General features: G+C 37.2%; 1 protein-coding gene and 1 pseudogene across 1 annotated transcript in view; both read left to right on the top strand.

Moving 5' to 3' along the window:
- The window catches only part of LOC112411606 (protocadherin-11 X-linked), an 89,042-nt gene that overhangs the window by 64,352 nt on the left and 3,150 nt on the right, over positions 1–21,540 (top strand). The window contains exon 3 of the mRNA XM_024762810.1: positions 18,566–21,055. Coding sequence (XP_024618578.1) covers positions 18,566–21,055 — 2,490 coding nt within the window. The remainder of the gene's footprint in view (positions 1–18,565; positions 21,056–21,540) is intronic.
- Positions 690–3,611, top strand: LOC112411605 (retinoic acid receptor beta pseudogene; annotated as a pseudogene).

Genomic DNA, 21,540 nt, shown 5'->3' with positions numbered 1-21,540 from the left:
AAAAGTATTTCAATATTTATTCTGTTTTATTATATATCAAGAAAATACACTTATTGTTAACACTAACAAAATCTTAACTTATGCAATGAATCCACTTTATAAATTGAATATTTATATGAAACAAATGTGTCCTTTGCCCAAATTAATTTCCAATCTTAGAATAAAAATTAGAAGGATAAAATTAATATGTATGAGTATTTTTGTTTGTAAAATGTTATAAATTGTGGTAACTCAGCTAGTAAAGAAAGATTTATTCTTTTCAGTAGTAAAATCATTATTTTTTTAATTTGATTTCATGGTTGTGTAAAAATTATTAGTTAAAATAGTTAAATGCTAATGTTAAAATAGTAAACTTTGAAAAAATACTATTTGCTACTTTTAAGGATAAGAAATGATAAAAATTAACATCTTCTAGCATTAGACAAATTAAGAACTATTTGAAGATACAGTATATGAATGTAACACAGTTTGCCTTGTATGATAGCACTAGTATGGCTATCTTGTTAAAAGAAGCATTTATTAAGCCAATGTCTTTACTAATGGGTTTATTTATGATCAATTGTTTTTAGCTCTTAAATTTTATAATTTTTTCTTTTAGTATTGTGAGGCATGAAAATATATTTTGACCGTATGCCTACAATAATTTTATCTAAACTGCTATATTCGTCATTGAAAATGTCTACGCTTTAATGTGTGAAACTGGGACCAATTTAGTTAAGTTTGTCATTGGCTGTGTCTGTAAAGAACTGATTAACTTAATAAGACTGGAAGTTTCAGTTGTTTCATTGATTGACATAGTTGCTAGATGTCATGGCATAAAACTACTGGTCTGCCTTTCAAGGCATAACCTTAATTAATTTTGGAGAACTTTTATAAACATTACTATTCTCTGGATGGAATTTAGATATTATAGTGTATTGATACCCTGATTAAAAAGTGTGATTCAGTGCACCTGAGGGGGGAAAAAAATTACTAGTAGTTTGAAAATATCATTGTTTCTCCTGATTCAAAATGATCCCAGACATAATTTAAATCACTCCTGGAATCAGTGTCATGGGGCGTAGTATTTGCTGATATTAAATATGTCTAGTAAATTTGAGTAGGCTAAGACTCCTTAAATATATAAATATAGCTATACTTATAGAACACTGATGGCTTTTTTCCTATGGAGGGGCTACTTTAAGAAGAAGACATGATTTTTTTATTGGAAAGTAGTGACAAAAATATTTTTGTCATCTACTATGCTGATAATTCATTTAGATAGCAATAGCTTATGTATTTAATAGATATTAAAATTTATTTTGACTTTGTTGGTTCCTTGTGCCTCTGTAAAAGGTACCTGTCTTGGCCTGTGGAACTGGTAGTGCCAGTTGTACAGAAGAGGTAGTACCGTAAGAGGAGGAAAATTACTACAACAATCATGGTAATGAATATGATGAGGATAATGGCAATGATGATGATACTGTTGATGATGAAAATCATGAATTTTCTAATGATAATCACTTATTTGATGATATTGAAAATGTTACTCATGAATTGTTTAACATCAGCGAAATTTGGGCTTCATGTTTCCATCTTGCTAAAAACATGGTCAATAATGAAGAATCAGAAATGATCTCAGAGGACATGGTACTTCCTTCTAAAATAGAATCAGAAAAACATTTAAGCAAATGGGGATGAGTTCCTCCTCCCCTTAAATTAAAACAGGAAAGGATAAGTAAGAGGTAAGGCCCTCTTAATGTCTCAAGATATATCCCATACGGTCAGTACCAACTGGGTAAGCCTTGGATTATGAAAAGAACTCTGACTATAAATGGCCTCACCTGGAGCTTTCTCTGATTCAGTGGACAAGATACTTTTGTCTGGGCATTATCTAATATTGTCTGCCCTGATTTTTTTCTCTCTTTAATTATCTCTTAATCCAGAGGCATGTCAAAACTATCCCATGGCCTCCATTCCTTGCCCAGTCTTAACCCACAAAGAATGTGTATTTGAGTTAAAATCTGAACTGCAGAAAGCCATGTCTAATGTTGCCAATCCTTCGCTTCCATTAGGGAAAAAATATATACTCTTTGGTCTGTCTGAAATGTGCACAGGAAAAAAAGACCCAGGTTTGCTGCCCTTCTCAGGCCATCCTCCAACAAACCCTGCCCCCACCTCCATGATGATCTGCTTCAACTGTTGGGCTACAACCTACCTCTCAAAAACCAGATCACTGAAAAATCTGGTACTTTCGTTAACAAATGTGAACAATGTTTAAGTGACTAACAATACAAACAAAATATATATATATATCATCCACAAGATTTGTCTGTTCATCCATTGATAGCATTAGCATTAATGACTTCCAATTATTCAGCAAAGCCTCGATTAGAATGAACCATCTCTTGTTAGTCACTGCCCATTTGAAACTTCATTCCCCACAGAGCAAAGGATTTGAGCTATTCTTGCAATGATTACCCATTTCCAAGAGAATGTAATCTTTGGACAACTTTGTCAGTTGACTTCTCTCAAGAAAATTTGCCACCATCTTTATCATGACATCTAGTTAATCAGTATTCAGACACCCTGACACAGAGAAGAAATGGCCTTCCCATATGATATAGAAACTGAAATCCTTTTTTGGAGTAAAGGAGATTTCTGGGCTTTGAGGATTAAGTAGGACATTAGTAGAATGAATCAGATTTTGTTTTCTGTTTCATTTATATATGTCTCATATTTAGTCATTTGTTTAAGATTTTCCCTTTTTTCTGAAAGTCAAAACCTGGCTTTTCAAAACTAAGTGAAGAATAGACTGAAAAAAAAATTGGAAACTGATGAAAGGATTTGTTTCAATATCCATCTGTTCTCATGGATATAACCACCCTGATATCTTCAATTAAATCTCCTTTGGAGGAGGCACCCCGGGCGGGGGTTTGAGCAGCTGCTGAGTAGGGTGGGCGTTTCCTCCCACTCGGTCATGACGCACAGGTTGGGCATGTGCGAGGCTCAGGAACAGGAATTCCAGTGCTGACCATTGAGTCCGACTGGACCTGGGCCTCTGGGACAAATTCAGTGAACTGGCCACCAAGTGCATTATTAAGATCATGGAGTTTGCTAAACGTCTACCAGGCTTCACCGGCTTGACCATCGCAGACCAAATCACCCTGCTGAAGGCAGCCTGTTTGGACATCCTGATTCTGAGAATCTGCACCAGGTATACCCCAGAGCAAGACACCATGCCGTTTTCAGATGGCCTGACCCTGAATCGAACCCAGATGCACAACACCAGGATCAGACTCCTGACCGACCTCGTATTCACCTTCGCCAGCCAGATCCTACATCTGGAGATGGACGACACGGAGACAGGCCTTCTCAGCGCCATCTGCTTGATCTGTGGAGACCGCCAGGACCTTGAGGAACCAACAAAATTAGATAAGCTACAAGAACCATTGCTGGAAGCACTAAAAATTTATATCAGAAAAAGACGACCCAGCAAGCCTCACATGTTTCCAAAGATCCTCGTGAAAATCACAGATCACAGCATCAGTGCTAAAAGTGCAGAAAGTGTAATTACCTTGAAAATGGAAATTCCTGGCTCGATGCCCCCTCTCATTCAGGAAATGCTGTAGAATTCTGAAGGACATGAACCCTTGACCCCAAGCTCAAGTGGGAACACAGCAGAGCACAGTCCGAGCACCTTGCCCAGCTCCGTGGAGAACAGCGGTGTCGGTCAGTCACCACTGCTGCCATAAGACACTTTCTAGCTACTTCAGACATTCCCCAGTACCTTCACTCCTGAGATTTAAAATGCTAGGAAAATACATTTTTACTGCTGCTTAGTTTTTGGACTGAAAATATATTCAAACTCAAGAAGGACCAAGAAGTTTTCATATGTATCAATATATACCCCTCACTAACTTACCTAGAAGTACAAACATTTTAATTCTAAAAATCAGCCATTTCATGCAACCCAAAACCAGTTAAAAGCTTCTATTCTCCTCTTTGAACACTCAAGATTGCATGGCAAAGACCCAGTCAAAATTATTTCCCCCTGGTTAAGCTTCTGAAGACTCTGAACATACAGAAGTATAGCTCTGTTCATTCCTGTACGTTTGGTGCTTTCCTTTTGTCTTGCATACTCCAAATAACTAAGACACCAAGGTTATGGAACAGATTACTTACATATCCAGTTAAGAAAGGGTCAAAAAGATAACTGTCTTGCTTTCATGGACCAAGACATCAAGGTAAGGAAATGGGACTGTTGTACTGTGTGGCAAGATAAGGCTAAAGATGCTCTACTTTAGTAAGTATAGAAGCTTGTGCTTGCTCTCTGGATGCTCTCAGACCTCATCTTTTCTTTCATGTTGCCCAGTGAAGTTTACAACAAATTCACTGTACTAGCAGAAGAGAATTCTGTTATAGTGTAACTGCCCAGTGAAGTATACAACAAATTCACTGTACTAGCAGAAGATAATTCTGTTATAGTGTAACTGCCAGTTCAGGTATCAAATGTCATTTGTTCAATTGTTGATGTCACTTTAAATTGAAAGTGGTTTATTACTTGTTTAATGACATAACTACACAATTTTTTTAGAGGTACACTTTTACAGTAATGATAGCCTCCAAGGCAGAAACACTTTTCCGTGTTAATAAAAGTTTTTGTTTACCTATTCACAAGCCATTAGGGAGGTTTCATGGGATAATGACGGGTTAGTCTACCACCTGCACCATGAAACTCTGTATCCTTCCTGATTCCTGCTTGATACTGGGGGTTTTTCCATTGCCTCCCAAAGTCACAGGTAGAGAATCTGCATCCTCTGGCCTGATTCAATCACTGTGAAGCAGAGTGGAGGCTGGGGTGGAGTGGTTAACAGATACAAGTGTCAGTTTCTTAGTTCTCATTTAAGCACTAGTGGAAATTTTTTTTTAATATTATCAAGCCTGTGATGTACTTTCTCTGGCTCTGTTTGTACATTGAAATTGTTTAACAATGCTTTCTATGTTCATATACTGTTTATCTTTTTCCATGGAGTCTCCTGGCAAGGAATAAAATATATTTATTTTAAAGGTGAAAAAAAAATCTCCTTTGTTCCAGCCCATAACATTATGAATTTAAGTTAACACTTTAATTTTTTAAAATTAATTTATTTATTTTTGCTGTGTTGAGTCTTCGTTTCTGTGCGAGAGCTTTCTCTAGTTGTGGCAAGCGGGGGCCACTTTTCATTGCGGTGCATGGGCCTCTCACTATCGTGGCCTCTCTTGTTGCAGAGCACAGGCTACAGACGTTCAGGCTCAGTAGTTGTGGCTCACGGGCCCAGTTGCTCCGTGGCATGTGGGATCTTCCCAGACCGGGGCTCGAACCCGTGTCCCCTGCATTAGCAGGCAGACTCTTAACTACTGTGCCACCAGGGAAGCCCCTAAGTTAACACTTTTAAACATTTCAATCTGAATGCTTATTCCAAATAATATAATCAAGTAGTTTGATTATTCTCCTTGTTGGAAGACACAGAATAGTGACAATGACACACATCCATAAAAAAGGAAATAGATAGATTTATCATACATCACCACAAAAAATCCTTTAAGACAGAAGTTAGTATCAAGACACTACCATTTTCAGTGACCTTCCCGAGTACGTACTCTTTTGTTAAAGAGGAAAAACAAACAAGCTGTTCCTAATGTTGAAATCTGATGAAACAAAGAAAAAAAAGTCAATGGAAGGAATTACTTTTCTTGGGACTAACATTAAAAAAAAGAACCATATGCTACAATATCATTGTTCTATTAAATAGTCTTTGCTAAATATCAAATAGATAAAATAAACGTATGATATCTTAAACCGTGTGCATGGCTTTGCCAAGATTAACACCAGTGCTGTTAATATTTTAATGTAAATTCTTTTCTTCCGAAGAGAGTTGATACTTTCTTAAATACATGACTTTCCTTTCTGTAATATAACTTTAAAGTAGGTAGGGACTTGGTGACTTCAAGGTTATTGTCAAATATGTGACTAATGGCTCAGGTCATTTTACATGTAATCCATTTTTTATTGTATTTCCCTTGACAGTGCTACAAATGAATGCTGAAAGAAATGTTCTTGAAATAGTGCATAGAATCTAAATGACATCACAATGTTGAATATTTCAGAAAGAGTTGCTATCGTCTTCAGTAGTTCTAGGCAGCCTATAGCAAGCCAATGAACTTTTAATGGAATTAAAGTAAATTTATTATAGTACCAATTATATTTGTATTAAGAATATTAAATTTATTTCCCTATTGTTTTCCAAAATAGCCATATCTCCGTGGTTTTATCCATTTGAAACTATGCAAATAGATAAACACTGGCATTTCTCTGGCCCAAAGATGTATCAGTAACAGTAAAAAAAAAAGAATTTTTTTTTTTTAAAGTCAGGTTAGCTCTTGATAAATCAAGCAGTGGTAAAGCTCAGAAATACATTTTTAGTCTTTCCCCCAGCATTCCTCAATCTACAGAATAAACAGCTTTTATGTAAGCAGTTTTAGAATCCAATCTCTTTGGAACTATTTTTAGTACTTACTGGCACTGTATGCATTTTCTGGGCAACTGTACTAGATTTATAGCTCTGGAACTGCTGTGTTATTTATTACCTTCCAATAGGCAATAAAGTGGTGTCTTGCACATGCATATGTCAAAAATGCTAAAGTTTAGTACAATGGTTCAGCTAATTCTTTCACAGAAGAATAGGCAAAAAAATAGCTTTTAATTCAGCAAGGAATATTCCTTATTCATTTTTTTCAAAAGCAAAAATACTTCTCTTGGGAATTTCATATCCAGCACCAACTTTCTTTTCCTTAATTTTACAAATCCCTACAAAGAATTAAAGTCTCCGATGAGCTTAATAACATCTTGCTTATTTCAGCGGTTTTTGTCCTAGATTTGCAAACTCATCTTAATTTTGAATTTAGGAAGAAATGCCACTCACAAATGAAATTAGTTTTTTGAATTACATGTGGTTATTAGAAAGTCCCAAATTTTTTCTTAACCTGAACTGGAATTGGCAATTTTGTGTACATGAGATCAAACTATTTTAAGACACCAGGATCCAAAATCAACGTATAATGTGTTGCATTCAATTCATATAGTATGTTGTTTTCTTCTTTGAGTTTTTGTTGTCTCTTTTTTTTGTTTGTACATATGGGTGTTTGACAGATGTAGGGTTTTGTATTTTGTCAGTACACAGGCCACTTACCAAACTAAGTACGTGTCATTATTTCTTCCAAAAATAAAGGTTTACAACTAGGCTATAAATTTTTACCAGAGATTGACACTGTAGCTTATCATATCCCTAACAGAAAAAAAATAGTTGTTTTATAAAATAATTATGAAATTGTTTTTTGGACAATTTAATTAAAGCAAAAGAAAAAAAGCAACCTGAGTCAACAATTACAGTATATTCCTATTCAAGCACAGACTGAAAATTAAAAACAAGAACAACCAAACTTTGCTCTTTCTCTTTTTTTTTCTTTGGAAATAGGAATTCTCTTTTTAATTTGTGCATTTATTCATCTAACAAATGCTTATTTAATGTGTTCGTATATGCTGGGTGCTATGTCCTTAGAGATCATACATATAAATGAAGCTTGAGACCATTTTATCCTACACTCACATTCATTAATGTAATAGAGGCTTAAGTAAATTACCGAGAGAGACACACAGATGAGTGATAGTTCTCTCACCAAAGGATGACCATTTGGGAGAGATAGCAAAGGATTTTCTCAATATTTTTTCCCTATAAACAAGGGGGAAATAATTCTAAGTAAGTTTGGAATTCAGGATACTACAATTATCCCAAAGCTCTAACTATTTTTTTTTTTTGTATATAGGACATATCTACGGTAAAGGTAGCAAGGTGATAAATTAAGATACCATATATCTTTATTTCTTCTTTTCATCTATCCCATTGTTTTCATGTCAAGGTCTAACATATGGCAAAGAGCTTCAGGTTTTTTCATGGTTCATATGGATTTGAATGTCAGTTGAGCTAACTGACATGGGGTAGAACTAATGTTGGATCCATGTGTTAGTCATTCTTTATTCCTGAAGGAGACAAGACAGAGGAACAGCCTTGGAATAGTCATTCATTAAAGATAGTAAGCTCATGTTGGTACCACACTTTAGCATCAGACTTAGGTATCTGTCCAAAACTTTGTTGAAAAGTATTTATGTCTTATATGTAGGCAACTCCTTTTCAAATTACTGGGATAATACGAAATGTATTTATTTATTTTTATTTATTTATTTAAAAAATATTTTTATTGGAGTATATTTGCTTTAAAATGATGTGTTAATTTCTGCCTTAGAACAAAGTGAATCAGTTATACATATACATATATCCCCATATCACTTCCCTCTTGTGTCTCCCTCCCTCCCACCATCCCTATCCCACCCTTCTAACTGCTCACAAAGCACCGAACTTATCTCCCTGTGCTATGCAACTGATTCCCACTAGCTATCTATTTTATATTTGGTAGTGTATATATGTCCATATATACACTACCACTCTCTCACTTTGTCCCAGCTTACCCTTCCCCATCCCTATGCCCTCAAGTCCATTCTCTAGAACGTCTGCATCCTTATTCCTGTCTTGCCCATAGGTTTTCCATGACCTTTTTTTTTTCTTTTAGATTCCATATATATGTGTTAGCATACGGTATTTGTTTTTCTATTCTGACTTATTTCACTCCGTATGACAGACTCTAGGTCCATCCACCTCACTACAAATAACTCAATTTTGCTTCTTTATATGGCTGAGTAATATTCCATTGTATATATGTGCCGCATCTTCCTTATCCATTCATATGTCAATGGACACTTAGGTTGCTTCCATGCCCTGGTTACTGTAAATAGAGCTGCAATGAACATTGTGGTACATGACTCTTTTTGAATTATGGTTTTCTCAGGGTTAATGCCCAGTAGTGAGATTGCTGGGTCGTATAGTAGTTCTATTATTATTTTTTTCAGGAACCTCCATGTTGTTCTCCATAGTGGCTGTATCAATTCCCACAGACAGTGCAAGAGGGTTCCCTTTTCTCCACACCCTATTCAGCATTTATTGTTTGTAGATGTTTTGATGATGGCCATTCTGACCAGTGTGAGATGATATCGCATTGTACTTTTGATTTGCATTTCTCTAATGATTAATGATGTTGAGCATTCTTTCATGTGCTTGTTGGTAATCTGTATATCTGCTTTGGAGAAATGTCTGTGTAGGTCTTCTGCCCATTTTTGGATTGCGTTGTTTGTTTTTTTTGATATTGAACTGCATGAGCTGAATATAAATTTTGGATATTAATCCTTTGCCAGTTGCTTCATTTGAAAATATTTTCTCCCTTTCTGAGTGTTGTCTTTTCATCTTGTTTATGGTTTCCTTTGCTGTGCAAAAGCTTTTAAGTTTCATTAGGTCCCATTTATTTATTTTTGTTTTTATTTCCATTTCTCTAGGAGGTGGGTCAAAAGGCTCTTGCTGTGATTTATGTCATAGAGTGTCCTGCCTGTTTTCCTCTAAGAGTTTGATAGCGTCTGGACTTACATTTAGGTCTTTAATCCATTTTGAGTTTATTTTTGTGTATGGTGTTAGGGAGTGTTCTAATTTCATTCTTTTACATGTAGCTGTCCAGTTTTCCCAGCACCACTAATTGAAGAGGCTGTCTTTTCTACATTGTATATTCTTGCTTCCTTTATCAAAGATAAGGTGACCATATGTGCATGGGTTTATCTCTGGGCTTTCTATCCTGTTCCATTGATCTATATTTCTGTTTTTGTGCCAGTACCATACTGTCTTGATTACTGCAGCTTTATAGTATACTCTGAGGTCCAGGTACCCGATTCCTCCAGCTCCATTTTACTTTCTCAAAATTACTTTCACAAATCGGGGTCTTTTGTGTTTCCATACAAATTGTGTAATTTTTTGTTATAGTTCTGTGAAAAATGCCACTGGTAGTTTGATAGGGATTGAATTGAATCTGTAGATTGCTTTGGGTAGTAGAGACATTTTCACAATGTTGATTTTTCCAATCCAAGAACATGGTATATCTCTCCATCTATTTGTATCATCTTTAATTTCTTTCATCAGTGTCTTATAATTTTCTGCATACAGGTCTTTTGTCTCCTTAGATATGTTTTTGCCTAGGTATTTTATTCTTTTTGTTGCAATGGTAAATGGGAGTGTTTACTTAATTTCACTTACAGATTTTTCATCATTAGTGTATAGGAGTGCCAGAGATTTCTGTGCATTAATTTTATATCCTGCTACTTTACCAAATTCATTAATTAGCTCTAGTAGTTTTCTGGTAGCTTCTTTAGGATTCTCTATGTAAAGTATCATGTCATCTGCACACAGTGACAGATTTACTTCTTTTCCGATTTGGATTCATTTTATTTCTTTTTCTCCTCTGATTGCTGTGGCTAAAACTTCCAAAACTTTGTTGTATAATAGTGGTGAGAGTGGGCAACCTTGTCTTGTTCCTTATCTTAGTGGAAATGGTTTCAGTTTTTCACCATTGAGGACGATGTTGGCTATAGGGTTGTCATATACGGCCTTTATTATTTTAGGTATGTTCCCTCTATGCCTACTTGCTGGAGGGTTTTTATCATAAATGGGTGTTGAATTTTGTCGAAAGCTTTCTCTGCATCCATTGAGATGATCATATTGTTTTTCTCCTTCAATTTGTTAATATGGTGTATCACACTGATTGATTTGCATATATTGAAGAATCCTTGCATTCCTGGGATAAACCCCACTTGATCATGGTGTATGATCCTTTTAATGTGCTGTTGGATTCTGTTTGCTAGTATTTTGTTGAGGATTCTTGCATCTATGTTCATCAGTGTTATTGGCCTGTAGTTTTCTTTCTTTGTGACATCCTGGTCTGGTTTTGGTATCAGGGTGATGGTGGCCTCGTAGAATGAGTTTGGGAGTGTTCCTCCCTCTGCTATATTTTGGAAGACTTTGAGAAGGATAGGTGTTAGCTCTTCTCTAAATGTTTGCTAGAAATCGCCCGTGAAGCCATCTTGTCCTGAGCTTTCGTTTGTTGGAAGATTTTTAGTCACAGTTTCAATTTCAGTGCTTCTGATTGGTCTGTTCATATTTTCTATTTATTCCTGGTTCAGTCTTGGCAGGTTGTGTATTTCTAAGAATTTGTCCATTTTATTGGCATATAGTTGCTTGTAGTAATCGCTCATGAATCCTTTGTATGTCTGCAGTGTCAGTTGTTACTTCCCCATTTTCATTTCTAATTCTATTGATTTGAGTCTTCTCCCTTTTTTTCTTGATGAGTTTGGCTAATGGTTTGTCAATTTTGTTCATCTTCTCAGATAACCAGCTTTCAGTTTTATTGATCTTTGCTATCGTTTCCTTCATTTCTGATCTGATCTTTATAATTTCTTTCCTTCTGCTATCTTTGGGGTTTTTTTGGTTCTTCTTTGTCTAATTGCTTTAGGTGTAAGGTTAGGTTATTTATTCAAGATGATTCTTGTTTCTTAAGGCAGGTTTGTATTGCTATAGGTTTCCCTCTTAGAACTGCTTTTGCTGAATCCCATTGGTTTTGGGTCATCGCGTTTTCATTGTCATTTTTTTCTAGGTATTTTTTGATTTCCTCTTTGATTTCTTCAGTGATCTCTTGGTTATTAAGTAGTGTAATGTTTAGCCTCCATGTGTTTGTAATTTTTACAGACTTTTCCTGTAATTGATATCTAGTCTTATAGGGTTGTTGTCAGAAGAGATACTTGATACGATTTCAATTTTCTTAAATTTACCATGGCTTGATTTGTGACCCAAGATATGATCTATCCTGGAGAATGTTCCATGAGCACTTGAGAAAAATGTGTATTCTGTTGTTTTTGGATGAAATGTCCTATAAATATCAATTAAGTCCATCTTGTTTAATGTATCATTTAAAATTTGTTTCCTTATTTATTTTCCTTTTGGGTGGTCTGTCCATTCGTGAAAGTGGTGTGGTAAAGTCCCCTACTATGATTGTGTAACTGTTGATTTTCCCTTTTATGGTTGTTAGTATTTGCCTTTTGTATTAAGATGCTCCTATGTTGGGTCCACAAATATTTACAATTGTTACAACTTCTTGGATTGATCCCTCGATCATTATGTAGTGTCCTTCTTTGTCTCTTGTAATAGTGCTTGTTTTAAAGTCTATTTTGTATGATATGAGAACTACTTCTCCAGCTTTATTTGATTTCCAATTGCATGGAATATCTTTTTCATCCCCTCACTTTCAGTCTGTATGTGTCCTTAGGTCTGAAGTGGGTCTCTTGTAGACAGCATATATATGGGTCTTGTTTTTGTATCCATTTAGCCAGTCTGTGTCTTTTGGTGGGAGCATTTAATCCATTCACATTTAAGGTAATTATCGATATGTATGTTCCTATTACCATTTTCTTAATTGTTTTGGGTTTGTTATTGTAGGTCTTTTCCTTCTCTTGTGTTTCCTGCCTACAGAAGTTCCTTTAGCATTTGCTGTAAAGCTGGTTTGGTTGTGCTGATTTCTCTTAGATTTTGCTTGTCTGTAAAGTTTTTAATTTCTCCATCAAATCTGAATGAGATCCTTGCTGGATAGAGTAATCTTGGTTGTAGTTTTTTCCCTTTCATCACTTTAAGTATGTCCTGCCACTCCCTTCCGACTTGCAGGGTTTCTCCTGAAGATCAGCTGTTAACGTTACGGGGATTCCCTTGCATGTTATTTGTTGTTTTTCCCTTGCTGCTTTTAATATTTTTTCTTTGTATTTAATTTTTGATAGTTTGATTAATATGTGTCTTGGTGTGTTTCTCCTTGGATTTATCCTGTATCGCACTCTCTTTGCTTCTGGACTCGATTAACTATTTCCTTTCCCATATTAGGGAAATTTTCAACTGTAATCTCTTCAAATATTTTCTCAGTCCCTTTCTTTTTCTCTTCTTCTTCTGGGACCCCTATAATTTGAATTTTGGTGCGTTTAATGTTGTCCCAGAGGTCTCTTAGACTGTCCTCATTTCTTTTCATTCTTTTTTCTTTATTCTGCTCTGTGGTAGTTATTTCCACTCTTTTATCTTCCAGGTCACTTATCCGTTTTTGTGCCTCAGTTATTCTGCTATTGATTCCTTCTAGAGAATTTTTAATTTCATTTATTGTGTTGTTCATGATTGTTTGCTCTTTAGTTCTTCTAGGTCCCTGTCAAACATTTCTTGTATTTTCTCCATTCTCTCTCCAAGATATTGGATGGTCGTTACTATCATTATTCTGAATTCTTTTTCAGGTAGCCTGCCTATTTCCTCTTCATTTGTTAGGTCTGGTGGGCTTTTACCTTGCTCCTTCATCTGCTGTGTGTTTCTTTGTCTTCTCATTTTGCTGAAATTACTGTGTTTGGTATCTCCTTTTTGCAGGCTGCATGTTCGTAGTTCCCGTTGTTTTTGCTTTCTGCCTCCAGTGGCTAAGGTTGGTTCAGTGGGTTTTGTAGGCTTCTTGGTGGAGGGGACTAGTGCCTGTGCTTTGGTGGAGGAGGCTGCATCTTTTCTTTCTGGTGGGCAAGTCAACTAGAGATTTCCCTTTCTCTTCTTTGTTCGCACAGCTCCTGTGGTTCAGCTTTGGATTTGACCCCGCCTCTCCGTGTAGGTCGCCTGAGGGCGTGTGTTCTTCACTCAGACAGGACGGGGTTAAAGGAGCAGCTGCTTCAGGGGCTCTGGCTCTCTCAGGCCAGGGGGACGGAGGGGTACAGAGTGTGGGGTGAGCCTGTGGCGGCAGAGGCTGGCATGACGTTTCCCACCTCAGAGGCATAGCCCTGATGCCTGGCTGGAGCACCAAGAGCCTGTCATCCACACGGCTCAGAAATAAATGGAGAAAAGAAGAAAGAAAGAAAGCAAAAGATAAAATTAAATTAAATGGTTCTAAAATTAAAAAACAAAAATAATTATTAAAACAATTTTAAGTAATTAAAATAAAAGAAAGAAGAGCACAACCAAAGCAAAAAATCAAATCCACCAATGATAACAAGCACTGAAAACTACACTAAAAAAAAAAAGAAAAAAAAAAAAAACAGACAGTTTGTCCCTGGACCATGGGACAGTGGCAGTGGCGGGCTGAACAGGCTCCCTGGAGGGGAGGTGTGGATAGTGACCTGTGGTTGCACACAGGCTTCTTGGTGGCTGCAGCAGCAGTCGTAGTGTCTCATGCCCATCTCTGGGTCCGAGCTGATAGCCACAGCTCACGCTTGTCCCTGGAGCTTCTTTAAGCAGCGCTCTTAATTTGACCCCGCCTCTCCGTGTAGGTCGCCTGAGGGCGTGTGTTCTTCACTCAGACAGGACGGGGTTAAAGGAGCAGCTGCTTCAGGGGCTCTGGCTCTCTCAGGCCAGGGGGACGGAGGGGTACAGAGTGTGGGGTGAGCCTGTGGCGGCAGAGGCTGGCATGACGTTGCACCAGCCTGAGGCATGTCGGGTGTTCTCCCGAGGAAGTTGTCCCTGGACCATGGGACAGTGGCAGTGGCGGGCTGAACAGGCTCCCTGGAGGGGAGGGGTGGATAGTGACCTGTGGTTGCACACAGGCTTCTTGGTGGCTGCAGCAGCAGTCGTAGTGTCTCATGCCCATCTCTGGGTCCGAGCTGATAGCCACAGCTCACGCTTGTCCCTGGAGCTTCTTTAAGCAGCGCTCTTAATCCCCTCTCCTCGTGCAACAGGAAATAAACAGGCAAGAAAAGTCTCTTGTCTCTTCGGCAGTTCCAGACCTTTTGCCAGACTACCTCCCATCTAGCCGTGGTGCACTAGCCCCCTTCAGGCTGTGTTCATGCCGCCAACCCCAGTCCTCTCCCTGGGATCTGACCGAAGCCCGAGCCTCAGCTCCCAATGCCCACCCATCCCGGCGGGTGAGCAGACAAGCCTCTCGGGCTGGTGAGTGCTGGTTGGCACTGATCCTCTGTACAGGAATCTCTCCGCTTTGTCCTCTGCACCCCTGTTGCTGCGCTCTCCTCTGTGGCCCCGAAGCTTCCCCCATCCGCCACCCAGAGTCTCCGCCCGTGAAGGGGCTTCCTAGTGTGTGGAAACCTTTCCTCCTTCACAGCTCCCTCCTTCTGGTGCAGGTCCGTCCTTATTCTTTTGTCTCAGTTTTTACTTTTTTATTTTGCCCTACCCAGGTACGTGGGGAGTTTCTTGCCTTTTGGGAGGTCTGAGGTCTTCTTCCAGCATTCAGTAGGTGTTCTGTAGGAGTTGTTCCACATGTAGATGTATTTCTGATGTATTTGTAGGGAGGAAGGTGATCTCCATGTCTTACTCTTCCACCATCTTCATGCCCACTCTGAAATTTAAATATGTAAACTAGCAAGTCATTTGTAGAGCTCTAAATATCTGAGTGGGGGTGGTAGGCACAAAATCCCCTGACCTGAACATAGATTTTTATTAAAGAAAATGTAACGTCTTAGAACAGTCCAGTGCAATAGAACTTTGTGTAATAATGGACAAGTTCTATATCTGTGCTGTCCAATGCCATAGCCACTACTCAGATGTAGCTATAGGAACTGAAATGTGGCTAGTGAGACTAAGGTACTGATTTTTTTTTATTTTATCTAATTATAATTAATTAAAATTTAAATGTAAATATGTGTGACTAATCGCTGTCATATTGGACAGAGCAGTCATAGAAGACAGAAGAGCAGTATGAACATTGTCCATTATCTTGTATGTATATCTCATTATCATCTTGAAAATTTGAAAAATCTATCTTTTAACATTACTGTCACGTCACATATAATAGTTAAGGACAGCAAACATGCTGTTCTTGGGTTTTTCAAGTGTCATAACCCTTCATTCATTTGCTTGGGAAAGCAAAGGTCAATGCAAAATTCAGGCAAACACATAAGACTAAGCTCTAAATATACAAACACAAAATACATAAACATAAATGAATAAAATTAAAAATTAAAACTAGCATATTCTTTTCCCCAGATGTATTATAGTCATAAATTGGATAATTGAGTCTGAAACTCAAGACCTTCAGTTATTCACTTGTTGTTTTTAGGCTATATAATATATGCTAGTTCCCCCTTATATAACCTCTAATAATTCTTTATAATCTACTTTTATAGCCCTTAGTAAAAATGTAATTATTTTCAATTAACATAAATCTATTAGTATCAACATCAGTAGATACTTAGATTGCTATTGATTTTCCCTCATCTTAGCTAAAATTTAATTTCCATTACATTAGCAAAATATTTTTACTTACCACTATATCGCCAGTGCCTAGAAGAATGCTGTGACCATATTAGCCATTGAATATTGGCATGCCAAGAATTAACAAAATTGTATTAAATGCAATGGATTTCTGTGAAGTTCAATTCAGAAGCTATTTTTTCTACCCATAGGTGAGACATTCCAGATTTGAACCTTCCTAAAAGCCTTTTGAAATATCATTACAAAAGTAAAATTATCATTAATCACTGTTTACCTAAATCAAATTATAATAGTAAATACTGTATGTATATTTAATATTATTGTTGTAAAATTCTTTTTTTCTTAAAATATATTTGCTAATTTTAACACTCATAGATAGGTATTACATGAAAAATATTTTCCTTGGCAAAGAAAATTGGTTAGTACTTTATATAAGTAAAATATTAATAGAATGCTCATTTTAGTTTATGAATTAAAACTAAGATTAATACACATTGGTTACCTTGTAGGAAATTTTTTTTTAATTATATTGAAGCAAAATGATGATTTTAATTAATATTTCTGAAATGCCACCTTAAATTTCATAATAAACATTTAATTCTTCCATCAAGATATATTATGGTCTGGATTTGAATAAAAGAGTAGGTGAATCTAAACATACACAAAAAATCCAAAAAAATGCAGAAATATCTTCAAGCAATTCATGAGGAAAAATGTAGTTGTACTTAAGTACTGTACTAGATTTTATGTAAGCAATTATAACACTTTGATAAGTTATAAAAGATAATATGACCATATAATCTCACCATATATTCTAGTGGTCCCTGAAAACCTGATATCGTTCATTGGTTTCTAACATTTAGGATCTTATTTTAGAAACTGGTATGACAGAACAATGAGAAAAAACCCTCAGATGCTCTCCTGTTCTTTCAGGACAGAGCACATAGATGAGATCTCAATAACTGATCTTCAGCACATGTCAGCAACTTTTATGTTAAAAAATATATTGAAGAATTAAAATTGTAGTGTGTGGTTGTGTGTGTGTGTGTGTGTGTGTGTGTGTGCATGCATGTACATAAGGGTTCATAAATCACCCATGTACTAGGAATCTTAAGATCTTCTGATCTTCACAGCCTCCAGTACCTTTCTATCTTATTCATTTCTGTCAAAGTGCTACAGGTAACACTGGCTAGAACTGCACCTGAGAGCCAGTGAATGCTACTCCTCAATCAGCTATCAAGATCACTGTTTGTCTGTGTAGGGCTTATCTTATTGTAGTTCAGAGAAGGGACTTTAAAATTTTTTATTTTCTATTGATAAATTGGACTTTATCAAAATTATTTGACTATTTTAAAGACTTATACACGAGTATGAGATCCTCTGTGTGCTGATAAACAATAGCACTTAAGAGAGCCCAAGCACTTTAAGAATTTTACAGTTTTATATTAATTGAACCACTTCCTTGAGGGTTTTGAGGGAAGCCAGAACCAGAGGAAACTGATTTTAAACATTCCCATAATCTGACTTTATAGGCATAAAGAAAATATAGGTACTGTTCCTATAGCAATATTTTCCAGTTTGACATTTTGGCATGTTAGTTTCAGTTCATTGTGCGTGCTCATTAAAAAAAAATAGAAGTTAAATAACATTGTTCTGTTAATCTCCAAAAAAATGTATGGCTTGCAGGATCTTAGTTCTCCGAACAGGGATTGAACCTGGGCTCCGGCAGTGAAATCACCGAGTTCTAACCACTGTACCACCAGGGAATTCCCAGAAATTTCATTTTTAACACCTGTTTCTATAGGGGAAAAAAAAGAAAGTCTGTGTATTTTGCACAAGGTTTTATTCTTATCAGAGTTTGCATATTTTCTCCCTTTGCCAAAGTTATTAGCTGTATTTATTAGATGTGATATATGCACTTTTGTCTTGGATAAAGATTTTATACTTGATTGTTACTTCTGGTGGTGAAAAGGTGTCCTAGACAACTGAAATCTACAGCAAGATATTTTAATTCATTTGGAGTAACCATTTTTAATTCACTTATAAGTTCATTCACCATGTGAAACTTAGTGATAATTCTTTTTAAAATTCTACATACTTGTTCATTTTGAAATCTTTAATAGTTCACATAAATGTTACATTTATCACCACAAAGTGCTACAACCTGAAAAGCGCTTAGAACATCTTCTAGCACAACTCTAATTTCACAAATGTGTAGAGATGTTAAGCATCTTGTTTGTGGTGACAATATTAGTTACTGACAAAGTTGGGACTTAGAACTCAAGTCTCTGGCACTTATTTTTGAGTTGAGCCTATGTCATATGACTTCAAGGAATTGAAAACTGGTCTCATTAAATAATAATATAAGCTAAAATGTTTCCTTCTATGTTTTCCAGGGTCAAAGTATTTTTGGGCTTGATGTTATTGAAACACCAGAAGGAGAGAAGATGCCACAATTGATAGTTCAAAAGGAGTTAGATAGGGAAGAGAAAGATACATATGTAATGAAAGTAAAGGTTGAAGATGGTGGCTTTCCTCAAAGATCCAGTACTGCCATTTTGCAAGTCAGCGTTGCTGATACAAACGATAACCGCCCAGTCTTCAAGGAGAATGAGATTGAAGTCAGTATACCAGAAAATGCTCCTGTAGGTACTTCAGTGACACAACTTCATGCCACAGATGCCGACATAGGTGAAAATGCCAGGATTCACTTCTATTTCAGCAATCTAGTCTCCAACATGGCCAAGAGGCTATTTCACCTCAACTCCACCAGTGGACTTATCACAATCAAAGAACCACTGGATAGGGAGGAATCACCAAACCACAGGTTACTGGTTTTGGCAAGTGATGGTGGATTGATACCAGCAAGATCAATGGTGCTAGTAAATGTTACAGATGTCAATGATAATGTCCCATCAATTGACATAAGATATATCATCAATCCAATCAATGGCACCGTGGTTCTTTCAGAAAATTCTCCACTCAACACAAAAATTGCGCTCATAACTGTGACAGATAAGGATGCTGACCTTAATGGTAGGGTGACGTGCTTTACAGATCATGAAGTCCCTTTCAGGTTGAGGCCAGTATTCAGTAATCAGTTCCTCCTAGAGACTGCTGCGTATCTTGACTACGAGTCCACAAGAGAATATGCTATTAAATTACTGGCTGCAGATGCTGGCAAACCTCCTTTGAATCAATCATCCATGCTCCTCATCAAAGTAAAAGATGAAAATGACAACGCTCCAGTTTTCACTCAGCCTTTCATAAGTCTTTCTGTTCCTGAGAATAACTCTCCTGGCACCCAGTTGACAAAAATAAGTGCAATGGATGCAGACACAGGGCATAATGCTGAGATAAACTACCTGCTTGGCATTGATGCTCCATCTGAATTCAACCTAGATCGTCGTACAGGCATTCTGACTGCAGCGAAGAAACTGGATAGAGAAAAACAGGAAAAATATTCATTCACAGTTCTGGCAAAAGATAACGGGATGCCACCTTTAATAACCAATGCCACAGTCTTAGTGACTATTCTTGATCAGAATGACAACAGTCCAATTTTCACTCACAATGAGTACAACTTCTATGTCCCAGAAAACCTTCCAAGACATGGCACAGTAGGACTAATCACTGTAACTGATCCTGATTATGGAGAAAATTCTGCAGTCACTCTCTCCATTTTAGACGCAAGTGATGATTTCACCATTGATCCACAGACTGGTGTCATCCGACCGAATATTTCCTTTGATAGAGAAAAACAAGAATCTTATACTTTCTATGTAAAGGCTGAGGATGGTGGTAGGGTATCACGTTCTTCAACTGCCAAAGTCACCATAAATGTGGTTGATGTCAATGACAACAAACCAGTTTTTGTTGTCCCTTCTTCGAACTACTCCTTTGAATTGGTTCTGCCATCCACAAATCCAGGCACAGTGGTCTTCACGGTAGTTGCTGTTGACAATGACACTGGTATGAATGCAGAGCTTCATTACAGCATTGTAGGAGGAAACACAAAAGGTCTGTTTATGATTGACCAAACAACAGGCAACATTACACTGAAGGAGAAATGTGTCCTTGCAGACCTTGGTTTACACAAACTGGTAGTCAAAGTCAAGGACTTAGGACAACCTGATTCTCTCTTCAATGTTGTAAATGTTAATCTATTTGTGAATGAGTCAGTGACCAATGCTACACTGATCTATGAATTGGTGCGCAAAAACATTGAAACACCAGTGACCCAAAGTATTGAGACATCTGATACATCCTCACCATCCAGTGACTATGTCAAGATCGTGGTTGCCATTGTTGCAGGCACCATAACTGTCATCCTTGTTATTTTCATCACTGCTGTAGTAAGATGCCACCAATCACCACATCTTAAGGCTGCTCAGAAAAACAAGCAGAATTCTGAATGGGTTACTCCAAACCCAGAAAACAGGCAGATGATAATGATGAAGAAAAAGAAGAAGAAGAAGCATACCCCTAAGAACTTGCTGCTTAACTTTGTTACTATTGAAGAAACTAAGGCAGATGATGCTGACAATGATGGAAACAGCGTCACACTAGACCTTCCCATTGAACTGGAAGAGCAAACCATGGGCAAGTACAACTGGGGCACTACACCTACTACTTTCAAGCCTGACAGCCCTGATTTGGCCCGGCACTACAAATCTGCCTCTCCACAGCCTGCCTTCCAGATCCAGCCGGAAACTCCCCTGAATTCAAAGCACCACATCATCCAGGAACTGCCTCTTGATAACACCTTCGTGGGCTGTGATTCCATCTCCAAGTGTTCCTCCAGCAGTTCTGATCCCTACAGCGTTTCTGAGTGCAGCTATCCAGTGACAACTTTCAAGACCCCTGTGTCTGTACACACCAGACTGGTAGGTAATCCAAGTTTCTAAGTAACCTTTCTAATTTTATATTTTTTAATTATTTTCAGTTGAAGTAGGACTTTACAGAATCTACTGACTCAACTTGGGATCAAAATGATCGTGTTCTGCAGAAGTATCTGAATAGATATATGGATTCATTTTAAGTTTGGTAGAAAATCAGAACAAAATGACTCCTGATTGGAGGAAAATTGGGTGAGGAATGATGATTATAATAGGGACAGTGTTGTCTGTAGATGGCAGTATGACACTTCTTGCTAGAGAATATACTGGAAAAACTCCAAAATAAAGGGTCATGGCACTGTCCTCAGTACAGTTGTGTGCATGAGGATCAACACAGTCATGGCTAGATACATCACAGTAAAACCTCTTGGAATCTGATAAACAGGTCTTAATACTTAATGGTATTGAGACTTCCAGCCTCACTTGGGAAAATCTGTGTCTACCCAAGATAATCAAATAGCATAAAGATATCT

This window comes from Neophocaena asiaeorientalis, unplaced genomic scaffold (genome assembly GCF_003031525.2).
Source record: "Neophocaena asiaeorientalis asiaeorientalis breed wild unplaced genomic scaffold, Neophocaena_asiaeorientalis_V1.1 scaffold636, whole genome shotgun sequence".
Taxonomy (NCBI): Eukaryota; Metazoa; Chordata; class Mammalia; order Artiodactyla; family Phocoenidae; genus Neophocaena; species Neophocaena asiaeorientalis.
This window is presented reverse-complemented; position numbering and strand designations above follow the sequence as displayed.